Source organism: Numida meleagris, chromosome 4, assembly GCF_002078875.1.
Source record: "Numida meleagris isolate 19003 breed g44 Domestic line chromosome 4, NumMel1.0, whole genome shotgun sequence".
Lineage (NCBI taxonomy): Eukaryota > Metazoa > Chordata > Aves > Galliformes > Numididae > Numida > Numida meleagris.
The window spans coordinates 5540171-5554698 of NC_034412.1; the positions used below are offsets into that span (position 1 = coordinate 5540171).

The 14528-nt window shown below is 38.5% G+C and overlaps 1 protein-coding gene across 29 annotated transcripts in view; it reads left to right on the forward strand.

Annotated features, from left to right (window-relative positions):
* NAALADL2 (N-acetylated alpha-linked acidic dipeptidase like 2) overlaps positions 1–14528 on the forward strand; it is a 410961-nt gene that overhangs the window by 96955 nt on the left and 299478 nt on the right. For 15 of the 29 annotated variants that reach the window (XR_002438217.1, XR_002438216.1, XR_002438220.1 and 12 more), the window contains exon 1: positions 13626–13826. The exons of 8 other annotated variants lie outside the window; for them this stretch is intronic. Coding sequence is in view for 5 of the 21 variants with exons in the window: in XM_021395576.1 (XP_021251251.1) it covers positions 13784–13826 (43 nt within the window). In the remaining 16 variants the exon portion in view is untranslated. Of the gene's footprint in view, positions 1–13623; positions 13827–14528 lie in introns of those variants that run through there. 6 more of the 29 variants (XR_002438226.1, XR_002438227.1, XR_002438228.1 and 3 more) reach the window with 3 other exon arrangements.

Here is a 14528-nt window from a genome sequence, read left to right on the forward strand (position 1 = left end):
TTCACCCAAAGTAGAGTGCAAGCACAAGCCAATAATTTGTACCGTGCTACAGTAGTAAATACAAAGGCAGTCAGTGGCATGAATGCTTGTGTCTAAAATAGTGCTTTGGCAACTGTCTGTTTTTGTCTAAGAATTGAATATGCATATGAGGGAGAAATCACTATAATTGAATGGAAAATGTAAAATTAGAATGGCAGCAAGGTATAAATAATTGAAAATCAGGTTGCAATTCTAGCTTCTGCATTTTATGAGGTCAGTTGCGAACGAAATTACTAGAATGGGAATTTATGTTTCTGCTCCTCTTAATTTTGCTTTCATTGTACCGTACTCTGGTATGGAGAGCAGGGGGGTGAAAATGATGGGAGGGTAATTAAATATCTGGAAGAGATTAAGAGCCAAACCAGAGACTAATTCTCAGTAGTCTGCAGCTTTCATGATATATCATAGAATTATAGAATGGCCTGGGTTGAAAAGGGACCTCAACGATGAATTTCAACTCCCCCCTGCTGAGTGCAAGGTCACCAACCACTAGACCAGGCTGCCCAGAGCCACGTCCAGCCCGGCCTTGAACACCTCCAGGGACGGGGCATCCACAACCCCCCTGGGGAACCTGTTCCAGTGCGTCACCACCCTCTGTGTGGAAAAACTTCCTCCTAATATCTAACCTACATCTCCCCTGTCTCGGTTTAAAACCATTCCTCCTTGTCCTATCACTATCTACCCTTGTGAACAATCGTTCCCCCTCCTGTTTATATGCTCCCTTCAAGTATTGGAAGGCCACATCTTTTAGAAATATATGCCCTCATGCTGTGTGTTTTCAGTCTTTCTCCTCCAGAATTGTTCAGCTTACTGTGTTCCATGGTACAACATGGCACACTTGTTTTGTTTATGGAATAATTGTAGTAAATATAGTTATTTTAGTAACTTTCTAGACACTTAATTACTTCCCAGTGAAGCCAAGTATTCTTAATCTCCCCTGCATACTCTTTGATCATTGCTGCATACTTCATTTGGTTGTTTTCTGCTCGTTCTTCAAAATAATTCAAAATTTTCAGTTTGTGAAACTTCATGGATCTGCTTGTCTTGCTCTGTCTGTGAGTGAAGGGTTTGGTAAGATTACTGCTCTCAGAAAAGTCTTAATTACAAGTGAATATCTTTCCAAACTTAACCAATGCTATTAGGTGCAGTTATACCAATATCTGGCTTTATATCTGGAATATGAGGGGTTATGTTACTGAGACATGCCATAAAACTAATCTCCAGGAAGCACTGAAACAAAAGAAAAACTCAGTGTCAAGAAACGCTCACAGTTGTGTGTTTGACCCAAGGGCCCAGCTTTTGCATGGGGTCTCTGTGGGCTCCCTGTGGAAGAGGTCGTGGCACCAAGCTGCTGGAGTTCAAGGTGTGCTTGCCCAATGCCCTTACACATAGGGCTTAATTAGTGTTTAGTCCTTTGTAGATCCAGGAGTCAGAATTGATTGATGATCCTTGTGGGTCCCTTCCAGCCTGGGGTCTTCTGTGATTAAACATTGAGGTACTTCTGGATCCGGATTAGTCTTGATAAATTTGGTTGTGAAAAGAGATCAAAGTAAAGCTGTCAGCAATACTTTTGAAAGAAGTGATGGACCTTCAGTGAGCATGCTCAGTTGGCCAGAGGGTACGACAGCAACCTGTAGCTAAATAACAATTCTGTTCTGTAGTTATTTTGTTCTGCCTAATGACATGGCTATATAATGGACTTGACTATCTCCTTTAGGCTGAGAATTGTAATTCTTCACTAAGGAACACTTAGAGGAATTGTGAATTTTCCTTAATGACTGTGAAGTTACTTATATTTGCTATTCATAATTTTGTGATTCGAATGCCTGTAGTAGGTGTAAGACTCCAGCTAGGTGTGTTAATACTTAGTATGTGGGGGGATACTTGAGAAACACTGAAATAATCCAAGATTTGCAGTTAGCCAGTATGTATCATTCTTAGCAAATATTGAACTTCTCTAGATTACTGTCGCAGTACTGGTACAGTGTTAATGAACTGAAGCTTTAATAAATTATAGATGAAGACAAAAGAGCTTGCAGTGATGAAATTAAGTGACCCTAGAACTTGTAAGCTGACAGAATTTAGTCACGGTAAGGGAAAAACAAAACTGTTCCCTGGTAGCTCTGAGAGATATCTCTGAAGTAGCCATTTTCACTCGGAAATTCAAATATTTTCTGTGAGTGTGTTAAGTGATTGCCTTGATACAGCAGATGGAGGATTAGGCTTGCCGAGAGGCTGTTGCTATTCCTGAAGGTTGGACCTTCTCCTGACATGTCTGGATCATCGGAGAACTCTTTCAGTTTGTTAGGCTTTCTCTTCACTTGTTTGACACACTATCAAACAAATTTTACAATTCTATCATTTGAATTGTGACCTGCTTTTGTGCTGCTACTAAGCAGCAAGCAGCAGTAGTCAGGATATTTCCTTCCAAAGTGTAGAATTGCTGCCGTCATCTAGGTTTGGGATTTTTTTTTGCTTTTTCGGCGTTGTTGACACCAGATCTGTTTCTGTTTGTTAGATTGGTTTGCTAAATTCCATTTATTGTGATGTCTGTATTCATGAAGCGTACAACAAAATACCTAGGAACCTTATTAAATGAGTGTAGGGGAGTAGTAGTCCTGCGTAATAGCACTGTACCTTCTCTTATCGGTTCTTCATGTCAGAAGGAGATGTATTGTTCTATGACTTCTCTCCTCTGGCAGTTGCTACGTACAGACATAGGAATAATTCAAAGCTAGAGAGACTGATGTGGCTGTCCTGTCTGGAGGCAGTAGGACTTGCATGGAATAATTACCTCTGTGTTCAGTAGCTATATTTAAATAAAGAAAAAGCCTCTGATCCTGAAGATTCTGGCGATGGGGAAAAACTCCCATGATTCTTGGAATGCTGCCCAACAGATTACACTGCTGGAGAACGTTTGCCCAGCTTTTATTTTGATTTTGTTTGAACTAACCTTGTAGCACTGAGAACAGTACTTTTTTTTTTTCTAACCTGTACATCCTTAGAGTAGCACGTTTCTGATCCTGGCGTAGACGGGTAGTTAATTGTACACAAACTTCTGCTTAAATGAATCAGATTGAGCTCCCTAAACCTTTACTTTCTGAAGAAGCTTTCTGGTTTAGTTCACGGTCCTTGCCTTAAGGACCAAGCTCCTTCTCCACAGGTAGTTGGCAGACCTGAAAAACATTCGTGTGTTGGCCTTAATGATACAAAATCAATGCAGTTCCTTAGCTGTATGTTCAAGACAGACCTCTGTGCTGCATCATACTGGGAGTCTCCCATTTCCCTATTATGGACTAGTGGTTTTGCAATTTATCATGGCTTGTAGTATTTTGCCCTAAGTTCGTCAGGTTTTCAGCATTTTAATGGTTTTCATCACCTGAAGAGTCCTACCAAACTTGAGTCTCTCAAAAACAAGCAAGATAACAAGATTGTGAAATACTCAAAATGTGTGAAGCGATGTTCCATGGTAGCATTAAGGTGATACAAGTAAGAATGTTTGGAAGAGCCCTGGTTTTTTTTTTTACCTGTGTTCTCAGCGGTGGTTGTACCCTTCTCCTGTGCCACTGCGGGTGTTTGAGCTGCAGTGTGAGGAGCTGGGTGAGAGCTTTTCTGGCTGAAAGGAAGCTAGGACAGAGAAGGGCAAGTGTTGCTGTCTTCGTTTACATTGCCTAGCTCAGTTTGCAGCTGCATACCTTACCTGCTAGTCCTGAAAGTAGAAGTTAGTCTATAGCTTGGAGATGGGCAGGTACACTGCTGTTTTGGAGGTAGCGCATGTTTATATTGATATTAAGGGTAATGGATCTGGGCTTGAAATATTGCTTGGCTTCCATGGGTTACAGTAAAGGTAACACATTTCTGCTTCTGAGATTAACTGCTTTTTATTTATCTCAGCAAGTTTTAGAATAGCATTTCCTCATGTTGAGTGCCATTCTTCTGGAGTTAAAAAGCTGTCATCTGTTATTTATTTTTTTATTACAAATTCTAAGGGCACTTCGGTACTGTCAACGCGAGATCATCACTATCTAATAATAGGCATTTCAGAAGATTTCTATTAATGTCAGCTTTTAACAGAGCTCTCTTACTAAAAGAAGTGTACCTTGTAATCATGCTGTATGTTTCACTACCAAGCAATTACATGAGTTGTCTGAACTGGCTAAACATATTAGTTATTAAAACTCAATGTTTCTTTTGATCAGAAAGGAAGTCATCTTGTTTAATGCTTCCCTACCACCCCACCTTTCCCTTCCTCCTTCATATGTTGGAGAGGAAAGAAAGGAGGCCTGATGGTTGCTGATGGCTAATGCAAAAGCATGGAATGTGTAGTGGCTGTATAGCAGCATGGAGTGGGTGGGCTTTGAGGTCCCTTGTCACTACACGGGCGCTAAAAGTGGGCTCTTCTGCCAAGCTTATGAACAGTGACTTAAGCATTTTTGCACGCTTAATTTTCAACAGCTGTCATTGCTGGGTTAATTTCATTTGCCACAGGTTTTGTCTTTTTCTGTTAAAAATAAACACGTGAAGAATGGAAGCAAATCACCCATTTCAGCTGAAAGAATAAAATACATTGTGAACTCAGTCCTGTTATGGTTGTTATGCTTTCAAGATGAGAGCCACACTTAGAGATTTGCCTAAAATGGCAAGCTCTTCTATCTAATTCCAGGTAAAGTTGTGGTTTCGTAGTGTGAGAGCCCTCTGAAAACAGCCTTCGATGTGCTGAATGTTTGAAGGAGATGAGCTAGGGCTTGTATTACAGTTTGGGATCTTCAGAAGATTGCATTTTTTTGTGGCTAAGAACGCAATCCTGAAGTGACACGTCTACTTTGTTTCCTCTCTTCCAGTGGTGCAATACCAGGCTGTGTACAAACTGTGTATGTGCATGAGAAGTTTGACAGTCTCAACCATGTACAAGTTGTTTTTACAACAAATCAAATGAATTTTGAATATAGGTGTCAGTATGAGCCGTAGATCTGCTGTTCTGCCACAGAACAACTGTGCAGACAGTGCTTGGTGAGAGAGGTGATGTGTTGATTTGGTGATTTGTTTAGTTTGGTCTTAGGAGGCTGTCATGGAAAAGTGGTATGAGGTAGCCACTTCTGTATGGAGATATTTGTTAAAGGAAGAAGTTGGGAGTAGCTTACTGAAGAAGTTTCACAATCTCATAGTCTGTGTAGTTCTGATGTTGCCAGAGGTGTTATTTTTGTAGCCCCTTCAGCTCTCAGCTATAACTGTGGTCCCTAATGATTAGATCAAAGCTGTAGGAAACAGGTTCCTTTGAACTGTGGGGCCAGAGATCTGCCCAACCGTTTCATTTCTCCGCTTCTTCCACCAGTAAAAATGAGGTTAATATATAAGCAACTGCAATTGTATTATCATGGGAACTCCCAAAAGATAGAAAAAAATCTTTGCGACAGTACGAACAATTGCAACTTGGAAAATGCTTGCTTCCATTTATTATTATTATTATTTTTTAATATTGAGCTCAGTTATTTGTTAATAGCTGTTAAAGCTGGAAGCTTCTTCCAGCATTTGGCACTCTGTGAAACCTGACAACCAGCTGTCAAAATACATTGTGTGCGTCTGGAAATGTTTCCAGGTAGCTGTGAAGAAATCCATTCTGTTTACTAGCTACTTTGTAATTATCAAACTTTGAGTAATCTACACAAAAATCAATGTTTTCATCTAACTTGTTTTCTGCACCTTCTCTTTCTCTCTGTCTCCTTGCGAACAGACACAGATAGCAGCAGCCAACTGTAGAGTTGTTGCCAAATGGAGACACAGAAAGTCAGGTGAAATGTTTCAATGTGTATAGCCAGAGCCTTGAGGCAACTGTCATTAACAAAATCATCTTTCTCCTTCATTCTTCATGTTGCTAACTGTAGATTCTGTCTTACTATTTGTCTTTTTAATGGTCTTGCATTAGAAATCCTAAACTTGCTACAAGGTATTAAGAAATGCTTTGCAGCTTACCATGAAGGAAGATTTGTTCTGGATAGTATATTGTGGCAACTTGTACTCTTAAGGATAGCTTTGGTCTCTTGCAAGATATTTCCTTCCTATCGTTCCCACCTTTAAGTGTCTGCTGATATGACTGCATTGACTTCAACATCACTGTCACGATTCAAGGATCTGCGTAGTGCACTAGGAACTTTAGAGCCAGGTGTCTGAAATTGTGGCTTAACCAACTGTACAAATGAAGGAAAATGGTCCTTGTAAGGTTTCGGAACCTGTGTTTACATCTGAGAGTCCCCTATAATAGATTTGAAGGCCTTAATATATTATAAATGAATGAAGAAAATAATTAAGAAACAATAAGTTATAAGTTATATATTATATATATATTATATATATTTTTATATATATATAAAATATATATATGCCTGTGGTTGCTTTTCACTCTCTGCACTGCAGTCATTGCTTGCCACTGGGGGGGAAAGAAATAAATCTGTTTAACTTCTATAATGTTACTGAACATGTTCTATTTACAACCAAATTAATTCTAAACTGTAAGTAATTGTTTGTCAGGTTATTAAGGAATGTGAGAGCAATGTATTGAAGGCTTTCAGAATTCTGTTGAAATGCCTGCTGACTTCTTAGGAAATTGCAGCACTACTAGTAAAGAAACATTGGTTAAGAAGACTCATGTAAGTTGGGTTTTCTAATGATGCTTTAAATCAAGTGGCTTTGACACTTAAAACATTTTTTTTCACGGAGTTTTCTTTAGTTTTCTTCTGGTGCCTCATACCACAGTAACTTTTGTTTTGTTTTGTTTTTCTTTTGGGACTCAAACATAAGAAGTCATGAAATATCAAACCAGAGCAGGCTGGAGTTAATTTGTGTGTGTGTGTGTGCACATGTCCCGAGCCTCATTCGAAATCAAGATTCCAATTCCTTTTCTTAGTTATGTACATGCAGTTAACTTCTCATCTTTCTTTTTGGCTTCTGTGCTGTTTTATTTGCTTTACATAATACCCTGTCTGATACTGAGACAAATTATTGATTAAAGCATATGAAACAAGTGCATGGTGTGTAAGCGGGGAAAATGGGTATGAGTAATATATTTTAATCTCATTTCCTATGTTGGTTCTGTATTAAAAAGAAAAAATCTATGTGAAAATATATTAAGTAATGCAATAACTGCATACTAGTAAATACAAAGCCAACAGCTGTGTTTTCCAAAAGTACATCACTGCAAGTGGAATGGGGAAAAATAAAACTTTATTGCAGATTTGGGGAGAAAGGGAGAAACAATGCTAATCTAAAAATCATTTATCTTTTTTTTTCATTTAGGGAGAAAGAATAAGATTTTGCTGCCTATACTCTCTCTGGAAAAATATAGCTCTTTTTATTTCTAGGACTACTGCATAGATAATTCAAAGATGCAAGTACCAATGCGGAATATTATTCCATACTAGACATGCTTTCTAGGGGGAGTTACATATAAGTAATTGAACTAACTAGTTTGGGGACCAAATGAAGAGTGTATATAGCCTGAAGACCAGTTCAACTGTGGTGCATCAATCTTGCTGACCAAGAAGGCACACCAGGCCAACATTTGAGCTGGAATTAGTGCAGTCCAAGTGGTGTGTCGCCTCCCCATCCCATTTTGCAGAGTAGTTGTTAAAAACTAATGAGATGTTCTTTGTTACAGACTAATGAGATGTGCTTCATCTGCAGAGGGCTGTAAGCAGATGTAATGTAGAAGGAGATGGTAAATTAAGAGTGTGTTGAATTTGGTCTGCACATATACTGCACAATGGTGCTGGGTCAGAGATGTTGAACTCCCCGAACACCTTCTTAGCACCAAAATACTCTTGTCCTTATGTTCTGTGCTCCTTTGTGGCATGACTGACAGCTGAGAAGTGATAGAAAATAAGTGGGTAGCATTCTACTGGTGAAACTGTGGGGTTAGCGAATTGAATCGGCTTAGTGCAGCTTTGGAACGCTGCAGCTGGCATAGGGAGGCAGCAAGTCTGCTGACTATAAGAGCAAGATGTGGGCATAGGAATACCACGTTGGTGGCAACTTTTTGTCATTATGGCCCCTTATTTGTTTGTGTGCGTGTACTGAAAGCATGTGTTAAGCTGCTTGATGTGGGAAAGCTGAACCTCCCAGAACGAACTGCTTGCAGCACCCAATGGGAGGTACAGGTAGCCTAGTCCCTACTGTTCTTGAAATGGCTGCCTTGCAGTTATGTGACAGTCCCAGAAAGTGTGGTAATGTGTTAGCTTAGTGTTGTTCCTCCAAAATGCATGCATATGCACATTTTACTGCTCTTTCATTGGAAAAATCTTTAGTGATTGAATATTCGGATATAGAACAGACAAAAGGAATCCTGTATTTGCTAGGCTAGAAGATACTTTTGGTCCAAATCTTCATTGGCTTGAAAATCCATCTTCATATTCAATCACTATTTCATATAGCTTTCTGATGTGGTGGGAGCTCAAGCTGATGTACTTAAACCTCAGTTCTTCCCAACTATGCTAGGTGTATCTAGAGCTGAGTTTAGATTGTAGTAAGGTAAACTAAAGTCACCCCTTTTTTTTTTTTAGTGCTTTGATGACATGCTTTCTCTAACAGGGTAGAGAGAGACTAAAATATTGACTTCAAAGCACAGAAAAACCCTAGCTGATCAGACTTTGATTCTCCGTATCAGATTTGTACACTTCATAATTTGATCTTAGAGTAGTAAGATTGATCTATTAGTTGTGCAAGCTAGCGTTCAGTATTAGCTAGCATTTATACTATTAGCTCTCTTGCCTACAAATATTAAGAAAACACTTCATTCCCTGATTCTTATGCTTTTCTGTTTTTAAGCTGCTCACTTTACTCATTCATTTTATCCTTTGCTTTCAGTTATCTGCAAGATTCATCAAAGGAAGGGTGAAAGAAATTACTTGTGTGGAGATTTCTAAGTAAAACGAGCAACGTATTTGAAAAGTGCTCGTTTAAGTCCATTGCCTTTATAAATAATCAAGTCGATTGAGGGCCTGTGAAATTTGTCACCGTTTCTACTAGATTTTATGTACTCTGCAACAATATCATTTGCAGACCCAAATTATAAAGTACCTTCCATGCGTCAGACTTTTATTCATGTCTGCATAATTTTATTTTGTTTAACATCAAGGAGACCAAATTAGAAGGGAAAGAGAGAAGGTAATTTTTCTTTTTTCTACCTTCTACAAACTAACTCCGTACTATGTGTGTATAGCTTTGTCTTCTGTGCCTTCATCTCTCAGTAGCTGAAGCGAGCTTGAGCTGCTAATTATTTTCTACAGGTTTATCTGTATTTTCATTAAATAGTAAGACTAAAAGCAATACAAGTTAAGCAGGAAAGCACTGCTGATTTTGACTGCTAGTACTTTTTTGCAGGAACTGATTAAAAACTGTTTACAGGAACTTCAGAAACTGCATATTGACAAAGCAGTCATTTTCTGTGGAGGGGAAAAAAGAAACTTCTGTTTTGGAAAGCTGTTGAGGTGTTCTTGTTTCAGCTTTACAAATCAGGATATTGAGTGATCATTATTATAACTTGTGTTTTTCTTACTTAGTAAGGGATCCAGAAAAGCTTGAACTAAGGGTCAGTCTGTGCTTTTGAAAAATGAGATCCTTACTGTGAGAAACAATCCTCCAACAAAGTGGCCAAGGGATGGAACGTCCCTAATGGATATGGAAGACTTAAGTCTTAGTTTTCTTCTGCCCATCGTTATGATGCATGTTTGAGTGATTTTTATGTTCTTTTTCTCAGGGGGAGAATAATAATAATGCAAAAGCAATTCTGGACTAAAGAAACTTTCTTAGAGGAAGGCTCGTTAGAACTGAGTCTTTTAACAATAAAAACAGTTGTTTCAGCGATGATACTTTTCTGATGGCAAGTAATTTTCTAACAAAGAGCTCTAATGAGCTGTAATTAGTGCTTAGAAATAAATGAGAACAAATTGACTTTGTTTCCCATTAAACTCCAAAGTGGTGATGCTTGCATCTTTAGGAGGAAACAGTGTTATATAACTTCATAACTGGTGAAAAACTGTTTACCAAAACTGGAATTGGGAAACAAAGAAATAACAACCAAACAGCACACCACAGTCAAGCCAGAGGAATGGGGGGTGGAAATCTTACCCATGGTAGAGTAAGTCTTTCTTGTATTTTCTCACTTGTCAGATGTTTTGCACAGCTTTATTGCTGTTGTTGCTGGAGAGTACTCAGTTTCTAATAACGCTGAAATTATGCTTGTTTTCACTAGTGATGTTTTCAGTATGATGCAGTTATCTATTCAGCATGGTTCTACATGCAGCGTAAGTTCAAGGCTTTTTCTCTTGTAGCTCTGATTACTACATCATTAAATTATATTTCTGTTCATTGTGTTGTCAAATTGACTTTTTGGGATCAAGAAACATTACAGTATCTGTTCAGTAAGTAAATATACAGAAAAATGTTCTATTTTCTTCTTTGAGCAGTACAATGACCTCCTACATTTTCATGTTTGATTCAGTTTTAGAACAGTGAATGGATTAAGAATTCTTCCTTTGGAAAGCACTCTCTTTCAATTATATCACACAGTTGAGCACAATAAGGGCTTTAGGAGAGCATAAAACCAACCTGGCCATTTCTAACTATTAGTCACTGTTTGAAGGGAGAGTTTGAAGAATCTTGGGTTTCAACCGTTTTTATACTATTCTCACTTGTAGGATTCTTTCCAAAGGAGGAAATATTTTTGGTACTATCACTCACCGCTTGAAAAAATATTTGAGTTAGCTGAAGATAATGTGATAAAATGCTCCAACTTGAACTACAGAATATTTCTGTAGGTGCTAAAAGCCTAAGATCCGAATCTTCTTCCTTAAGGCGGGTGTTGATGTTCTATAGCTAAGGTAGTTTTGGGTACCTTAGCTTCTGTTACCATTGAAATTAGTAACTCTTTCTATATGGGGGAAGGACCGTTGAAGATTAAAACAAATCATTACGATTTTTCCTGTTAGGAAGCTTTAATAACGTAAGAGATTTGAAGATTTCTGTCCTTCAAGAGATTGCCAATTTGTTTGGAGAGAGCAGAAGTGCTTTACGTGTCTCTGTCTTGCCAGCTACTTAACAAAATAGATCTTGCTTTGCACTGTAGAACTTCACTTCTAAATAAACTATTTTTTCTAGTTATACCTTTTAAATATAGAGTGTCAACATTTTTTGTATAGTCAAAACTAAATACTAGACCATTAACTTCCCCATGTTTTGTCGGGGAAGAGTTTCTGTACTGCTTCCTCCATGGTTCACAGGAAAGGGCCACATGTAACCCAGGTATGGGTTCCCAAATCCAAGTAATATTAAATGGTGCTTTTGCAATAGTGACCTTATTTGAAAGTTGAGATTAAAAAAAAAAAAATGTCCAAACATTTTGCTCCTTCTTAGGTGCATCTTGTCAGTATTGAGCTTCAGGAAGGTCATGAAAGTCTTCTTTTGAATTAGAGACCTGATTGGAAAGCAGCTGGGTAGGTATAGTCAGATCCTTCAGTAAAATCTCAGTATCCACTTTTGCATGCTTGTTCCTTGAACTGTACTACTAGATACTTTCAGTAATGGCCACTTCAGTGTCACTCCTGAAGTAATCACCAAGCCTGCAAATGTTTTATTTATGCATTTGAACATAAAAATAACTAAATTTAATTTCTGTCCTTAAATAGAGGAGCTGGAGCTGAAAAAGTCCTATTTCCACTAAATGAAGTTTGTAGTTGAATGTTTCACTCATATTTTCAAGTGGAAACTTAGAAAATGAAGTCAAAGTGATTTGAGGCATTGGAACTGGAAGTTGCTGTGTGTCCTCTGTCCAGTCAGCAGAATTCCCCAGGTGTCTGCTGGGTTCTCATCTCCTGAGCTGGCTCACAACTGGCCAACAGCAGCTTCCATTCATTGGCACTAAATGGAGGTTTAAGGAAGGATGAGGATGATGAAATATAGGAACCACTGAAAGCAAATTTTTTTTGTCTATGAGCAAAATTGAGAGTTGTGAGGGGGCAGGGAGGCAAGACTTTGCTGAACCAGCAGATATGAGAGGCTCATCAAAACCTTTCAAACATAGTCTTTGCTTTTCTGATGGCTCTGTTGGTGAAGAACTTCTTCTGACTGTGGAAAGGTGAGTTTAACTGAACGAACTTGATAACTGGGCAAGAATAAAACATGTAATCTCTTTTATTTTTGTGAACCAGATGAGAAGTTCTGGAATTCACTGCTCAGATGGTTCAAGACTTCAGATGTCTGACTTACCTTCTGTAGGCAAATTCAGATACTGAAGTATGGCTAAGAGCTAGCTGAGCATGTAAATGAGGAAGTTAGTTATACGCACACAACGTTGCCACAGAGTTGACAGTGAATCACTAGAAGACACAAATATTTTGTTACTTCTGCCTATTTGATGATAAGCTTGAGGGGAATTACTGTCTGTGAGGAAGTTCTCTTTCCTGAATAATGGCTTTGTTTTAATTAGTATATTTGCTTTAGAAATTCTACTTTAAAGATACACTTTACCTAGTCCAGATAAATCTTAAGCTACCAGGTCTTTGAGATTTTTTTTTTCCATACTAATAAGTAATTATTTTGGTACTTAACCAAGAACAAACAAGGGAAAAAAAAAACCAACAAAAACAAACAAAAAAACCCAGTAGCAATATGGTTTAGTTTAAAAACTGATCTAATTAAAAAAAAAAAAAAAGCCTGAAGTGATTGATTAGACCATTCTGAGTGTAATCCAGACAGGTTAACTTTGTGAGAGTTACTTAGTTCTTTTACTTTGTCATTGTTCCTTTCAAGTAGTGCTGGGACTTCTTTAATTTCTGTTGCTGGCAGTCATAAATGTGAATGCTAAAATAAAAGTATAACTTTGTTGGCAGAGACCAGGTGTACTTGTTCAACAAATTGATCGCATAAGTACCAGAAACCTGTTATTTGACTTCTGAAGCAGAAAAGAGCAAATATTTTCTTGGGACTCAACTTGAAGTGTGGATAAGATTATCTTAAAATTTTGTGTCCTTGTACTGGAGCAGGCTGAGAAAAGAAAGCAAAATAACCTTTCCTTTTATTTATAATCCCTTTCTGTTTCACAGTCAAAACAATCTCAAAATTACAGTGTTCAAATAAAGCACCTTCCTTGTAGGTAATCTTTGTGAAAGACAGGGGAAGGCTGGGTTTGTTGTTTTTTTTTTTTAGTTTTGGAGTTCTTGGCTGAGCTTTGCCAGCGGGCGCTGAATCTGCTGCAGTCATGTTCCTTCATGGTAAAGAACTGTGTCTGCAAATTCCCATCCTGCAGAGATGGGCCTGGCGGTTATTTACTCCTACCTTTCTTATAAAATGCAAATTCGGAGAAACTTTAAATTTAGTTGCAAAATTTCTGCAGGCTTTGGCATTTTGACTAAAGCACCTGCTGTGAAAGATGAACGTTCTTCAGATAGCTTCCTGCATAAAAGTGAAAGTAAGGGCGGGGAACAAACGAGCGGGAGAGTCCAAAATAAGACAAAGCAGTGTTGCCTGAAGCACATGTGTTAATCAAAAGAGATCAAAGGATATGATGTCAGTTTATAGAGAAACAGGTCAGGCAAGCCCAGGTAACTCAGGAAGCAGGATGCTAATTATTCACAGAAAGTCAGGTATACAGTTACCGTGCTATAGTTGAAAGTCAGGAGGTCAAAACTTGCACAGCAACCCGGCCAACGTGATAGAACAGCTTTGCTCCTTACAGAGGAGTTTATCGCTTTTAGAAATGGAAGAGAATGAATCAAGTTTGCCGAATGCTTCCCAACAAGGTAAGTGCATGCAAGCTTTGAAATACTTTGCTGGTAGGAAGTTTGGTGCATTGTTAGTCACCACGTGTAGAAGCTTGTTTCGCTTTTAGCTGTTGTGGTGTGTGCTGCATGTGCACGCTAGTGGACTTAATTTTGCACGCGTGTGTATTTGTGGAAAAAGTAGCAAGTCCACATCCCTTGTCTCTTCAATGCAGTGTTTTTTGAAAACAAAACACAACAAGCACAATAAGAACACAAACACTGTGCGAAGTTAGAAGAACAAGGAAAGGTGCGATAAGATCGTGTGAACATTGGCGTTCTATTGTCAACAAAGGCTGCTTTAAACTCAACGTAGTTCAATCTGCTGCAAATATTTTGAAGATAGGAAATGCTTTACACTGTTTTGCACAAAGTGAGTACCTGTTGCACATGAGCAGGGCATGGCAGATCCGTCAAGAGTAAGGAGGTTATTTCGCATTTTCATTCATGGATCATTCCAGGTTGTTTTCTTTCTTCCTCTGTGGGCTGTGCTAAGGCAGCACAACGCATCCATGCTAAATAGTCCTGGTAAGCACTCATAAGAATAGAGCACTGTCCTAGGTGTCTTAAATTTTCAGTAGACGCCTGTACACAACAGTTCATGAATCTTACTTAGTCCTTCTTTGCAACATTAGTGTCAGGGTTGTGCTCGGAAAAAGAATGTTTCCCCTGTAGTCCTTTTTT